At 44.4% G+C, this 5,416-nt stretch overlaps 1 protein-coding gene across 2 annotated transcripts; it reads right to left on the reverse strand.

The window, feature by feature from the left end:
- Positions 1–353: 353 nt before the first annotated feature.
- On the reverse strand, positions 354–5,035 carry LOC121399440. 2 transcript variants are annotated; one of them, XM_041580150.1, is made up of 2 exons: positions 4,165–5,035; positions 354–849 (listed from the first exon to the last, which is right to left on the reverse strand). In XM_041580150.1, exons 1-2 carry the CDS (start codon positions 4,589–4,591, stop codon positions 407–409), a joined length of 870 nt encoding a protein of 289 aa, XP_041436084.1. In that variant the 5' UTR covers positions 4,592–5,035; the 3' UTR covers positions 354–406. The 2 variants fall into 2 exon arrangements, with proteins under 2 accessions (XP_041436084.1, XP_041436083.1); XM_041580149.1 differs by having other exon boundaries at positions 356–852.
- Between the last annotated feature and the right edge of the window lie 381 nt (positions 5,036–5,416).

Below are 5,416 nucleotides of genomic sequence, written 5' to 3' on the forward strand. Positions count from 1 at the left end.
CCAAAAAACCTGAAGCAGGGATCACGGGGCCGGGCGCACTCAGTGACCGCCTTTTTGCCCATCCCCCTGCTCCCTCGTTGTGCATAATGGCGCTAACCCAGTCACTTGCATGCATCAGAGAAGACCGTGCAGTCCCAGTCTGATGCACACTCGTGACTCACCAAAGGTAGGCCTGCACTATAACCACTTCGTATACCTAGAGCCGCACTGATGCCAACCAATGGAAAAAAGGGGAGGGGTGACACCTAACCTTTCCAATGGCCCCACTACACCACCTGTGACCTCCACCATTCCTCAATAAACACCTTAATGTTCCCAAAGAACAAGCGCAAACCTTCTTCCGATAAATGAACTCCATCCTGTCTGTACAACCTTGTTTGCCTACATTTTATATTTTCATGCCTTATCACGCCCCCCCGCCGGAAGAACACATGAATTTATGCATGGCCCTGTTAACCTTCTTCCTGACCTTCTCAATGCCTTTTGGGGAAGAGGCACCTCTCCAATTGCTTCTAGGAATCATATCAGACCATGCCATACATCGGATTCTCCCATTGCTCAAAATATCTGTTAAGTCAGCCTTCATGTTTTCAATAAGAGCTGGGGTCCTATGTGACGTAAGATCATTCCCCCCCGCATGTATGATTAATAAATCTATAGGATTCCTTTTTGCTGCTCCCAAGGACATACCTCTCAGCTGCTCCCATCTCATCCCTCTCTTACCAAGCCAAACGATCTTCATGTGTTCCTCCGGCAAACCCATCTGCTGTCCTGCCACCCCTGCATGCTTCATTGCCCAGAAAATAAATGAATGGCCTAATATCAAAATGTTGCAAGTTGTCGCACCTCCTGCTGCGACAAAAACAAGAACATTAGTTAAAATCTTCCCTTGCATCGTTTAAAGGTCTTATGTATTTTTTGTAAGCCTTCGACTTCCATCTTCCCAACGCCTTTATCCTCTCACTACTTTCCCCTCCCATTGCTGCTTCAGTTGCTGCACCAATTCTAAAAGAATGAGACCCGAATTTCTTAGGATCCCACCCATTGTTGATCACTGCCTTTTTCAGGACCTGTCTGAACTGAAAAGCAGAGAGAGGGGAACCATCCTCGTGTAATAATAATAATGGACCTCCTTCCGGGCGCACTACCATATATTCCCGTACTAACCTAACAGAGCATGACACATCTCCCGTTTCATGTATACTCACCCATTTTCCTTTTCCCATCTGATCTGTCTTAGAACTACGAATATGAATCAACAATTTATTTTCCTGTATGGACACATCTTTATACTCTAACCCCTTTCCCATTGTCTTTTTTGAAGGAGGCACTAACTCACTGATACGAAATGCCCCTCCAAATGATAATGCAAAAGCTGCCCTAAACAACACACATTCAAACTGATCAAAACAAATCCCACCCAATGATACCAATATCTTTTGCAACCTAGTCTTAACAATAGGTTCCCTTTTATCCACCTTAGGGCCCTCCAATCTACTCCAACCTTTTAGTAGTTTTTTAATGATAGGATTCCGCGCAAAATCCGGCCTGCCTTCTGCTAAAGAAAAATGGGATATTGCTGCTAACGTAGTAACCACCATCACCTTGGACTTCCCTTCCTTATACATTTCTTTCAAAAATTCTAACAAATCCTTAAACGCATAATTTCTCTTACCACTGGTGCAGAAAAGACGCCACCTTTCCCATGCCCTTTTATAGCTGGCAAGGGTTTTTTCCGACAACGACCTTGCATATAGTTCTTCTAATATGGGTTCACCAGCTGCCACAAATGACCAGGACACACATGAGCCGTTTTTTCTGCCTTAGGGGCCAGTTTAAAGAAAAGCTCCCATTTCTCCCTTGACAAAGTGTCTGCTAATGTGTTTTCCACACCTGGCACATGCTGTGCTTTGAATGATATGTTAAACTTCAAGCAAATTAGCACCAGCTGCCTGAGTAACCTAATTACTGGAGGTGAATCAGATGACAAATTATTCACTGCATGAACCACTCCCATATTGTCTGACAAAAACCTTATTGCTTTATTTGCCAAACCTTCCGCCCACAATTCCAGTGCTACCAAAATAGGAAAAAGCTCTAACAGTGTCAAGTTCCTCGTTAACCCCTTCACCTGCCATGACCTTGGCCACCTACCAGCGCTCCATTTTCCTCCAAAGTAGGCCCCAAAACCAATGCTCCCTGATGCATCAGTGAGAAATTGCAATTCTTGGCTAAGCCTAGCCTCCTCAATCCATATTCTTATTCCGTTGAAATATGTCAGAAACTTGTCCCACACCTTCAAATCCTCTCTTAATTCCTTTGTGATTCTGATTTTATGAAACGACTTCTTTATCCCTGCCATAGATTTTTCTAATCTCCTATTAAAAATCCTACCCATGGGAATTACTCTACATGCAAAGTTCAGCAAACCCAACAATTTCTGCATGTCTTTCAAAGTTACCTTCCCTGCTGTTATTGTTCTTTTGACTGCCTGCGTTGTCCTATCCACCTTATCTTTCGGCAACCTACATACCCTTGCCTCCGAATCTATTTCAATTCCCAAGAAAGTCAATATTGTTGTTGGTAAAACTGTCTTTTCTTCCGCTACTGGCACACCCAAATATTTCAGCAATTGTAAAAATATTACCAACGTCTTCTGACAGTTATCCCCATATCTAGGCCCAACAATCAAAAATCATCCAAATAATGAGCTATAGCAGAACTCCCTGACCGTTTGTACAATAACCAATGCAAAAATGTGCTAAAAGCCTCAAAAAATGAACAAGATATCCCACACCCCATAGGGAGACACATATCCACATAAAAAACTCCTTGAAAATAACAACCTGTCAACTTAAAACTATCAGGATGCAATGGCAAGAGCCTAAACGCCGACTCTATATCAACCTTTGCCATCAAAGCCCCCTCTCCTTGCATCTTAACTATCTCTAATGCTTTCTCAAAAGACTGGTACTGAACAGAACATTGCTCCTTGTCTAACGCATCATTTACTGATGCCCCTTCTGGATATGACAAGTGCTGAATCATCCTAAACTTCCCTGGATCTTTTTTGGGTACAATACCCAATGGAGAAACCACCAAATCCTTTATAGGAACTTCCTCAAATGGTCCCGCCATCCTACCTGCCTTCAATTCCTTCTCCAGTTTCTGCTTTAACGCTTCTTCATGCTGACTAGCCGATTTTAAATTTTTGTAAACCTCACTGGGAGTTGGAACCTCCAACACGGGTATTCTAAAACATTCCAAAAAACCCTTGGCTAAAAATTCTGACATCTCTTGATCTGGGTAATCCTGCAATGCCTCACTTAGCTTGACCACCTGTATTGGCGTTTCCGCTCTTCTGCTGAGCCGCTTGAAAGGGCTGCCTATTCCCTTCTTTCTTTTTGTTACACTCACTTACCACATGGGATAATCCACAAGCCGAACATGCATGCTTAAATTTACAAGAAAAACCCCTACTACATCTCCTTTCATTGTAGGCAAAACAAATGTTCCTAGGTTTATACGACATTGACCCTCTACTCACATTGTTAAAACCCCCTTGCTCCTTCGATACCCATCTGGTCCATAAATCTATGTCCTTTTTACCAAACGACAACATCTTGCTATTCACAACCTTTTTCCTAAATGCCCTATCATAATCTGACCATGACGTGCCCTTGTAAAAAAGATAAGTGTCAACTATAGTATCTATATACTTAATCACATTCAGACATTGTTCTGGTTTTGATTCAAGATAAATGCTAGCAAAAACCAAAAAACCTTTCAACCACTCAAAAATCGACTTATTTTTTCTTCCGTCCCCTTCAATCTTAACCCCATCCTCTTTAGCTTGTACTGCTTCCCTTGTCAAATCATACACATCAACAAATTTCCCAGCTTCAATTGCCCTCCTTAACTTCCTAGGCAAATGCGCTGCTGTCTCTGTTAAGGCACACGCATAAGTATCAGCCGCGCCTACCGGCACCAACTGACCCCTTTCCCTTACTGAATCCCCTGATTTATCCTTTTTCTCCTTTCCCTTCCCATCCTTAAAATATTTTTTAATTAATGCCAAAATTTTTCCTCCCTCTGTCTCACTATCCGAAGTATCCGACTCCGACTCCCGATTAACCAATCCATTAGACCGCAATTTCAACTCACCCAATGCACCAACCATCCCCGATGAAGTGCGCCCTTCCTCCTGCACTGGATGCACTGCTGTCGATGTAGACGAGCTGCGACCTTCCTTCTGCACTGTAAGAACTGCTGCCGAAGTAGATGGCTGATCCTGCTGCCTTCCACTACCCAACTGCTCCTGCCTTCTCTCTTTCCTCCACTGTCTCCAACTGTCCTCCTCCTCTTTATTCCTGAAAAAGAAACTTTGGCCACAGTTATTACCACTATACCGTCGCTCTGCCCACCTAGGCCTCCTTGCATACTGCCAAGAACAACGATTTTGCACACCCTCATAACCGAAATCACCATCCTCCTCATATATGCCATCATCTAAATCAACATCAACATCCCCATCAATATCCTCATCATAATCATCATCTTTTCGCCCGAAGGATCTTCCTCCTGGGCGCATCCACTCCTGCTGCGACGCCTTCCATCTCTGACTCCCGACAAGCTTCTTCCGCAGCTGCTGCTGCTGAATCTTGCCTCCGCCGAATTCTTCTCTGCTGCCTTCGAATCCTGCTTCTGCTGCTGCCAAATCCTGCCTCTGCTGCTGCTGCTGCTGCTGCTGCTGACATCAACCGATGACGATCCTGCAGGACACAAAAAACAAGTAAGTATGAGCAAAATCACCACAGCATCCCCTTAAAACACTGACCTGCCCCACGCTCCTCCTCTGCTTCCTCCCCCAACCCGCCCACTTTTTTCCCGCCGTGGCTAGCCCCTTCCTTTGTTCTACCTGAGGGGCTACCTGGGAAGAGTTGGGGGATGCTAAACACGGGCACCTTATGGGGGAAGGGGGGCCTGGCCTAAATCCATTCCTACCTAGACGGTCCTCATTCCCCCTTGTCTTTACTAAGTTTCCCTGGACATGTGTTTTAAAAAGTGTAATTTGTAAGTTTATTCACCAACATTTTACATAAAGACGTCCATACAACTTTGAATTTCCCTCCCTATGCAAATTGACCTGAGCGCAAGATCCCTAGCCAAGTTTCGCTAGGCAGAAATGAACGCTAGTGCATCTTCACTATCAAATGCTCGCACTGCCGAAGTAATGCTAGCGAAAAGTCGCCAGCTTTCGGCACCCACAACAAAACCTTGCATTTTAGTGAATTGCCGTAGTCTGAGCGCATTTGCGCCTGGCAAAGTGTTGCAAAAGGTGTGAAGCGGTCGCTGGCGACAATTATCCCTTTAGTAAATCTGCCCCCTGGAACCTTTTTCCAGCACCTTTTTTGTG

Source organism: Xenopus laevis, chromosome 1S (assembly GCF_017654675.1).
Source record: "Xenopus laevis strain J_2021 chromosome 1S, Xenopus_laevis_v10.1, whole genome shotgun sequence".
NCBI lineage: Eukaryota > Metazoa > Chordata > Amphibia > Anura > Pipidae > Xenopus > Xenopus laevis.

Bases quoted from the DNA above. Each gene is read 5' to 3' on its own strand.
- LOC121399440 (XM_041580149.1), bottom strand. From the start codon at position 4,591: ATGCGCCCAGGAGGAAGATCCTTCGGGCGAAAAGATGATGATTATGAT. The intron at 853-4,164 runs GTGAGTTGAAAT...TTTTTGTCGCAG, and splicing joins GGGGATGGTTGGTGCATTGG to CAGGAGGTGCGACAACTTGC.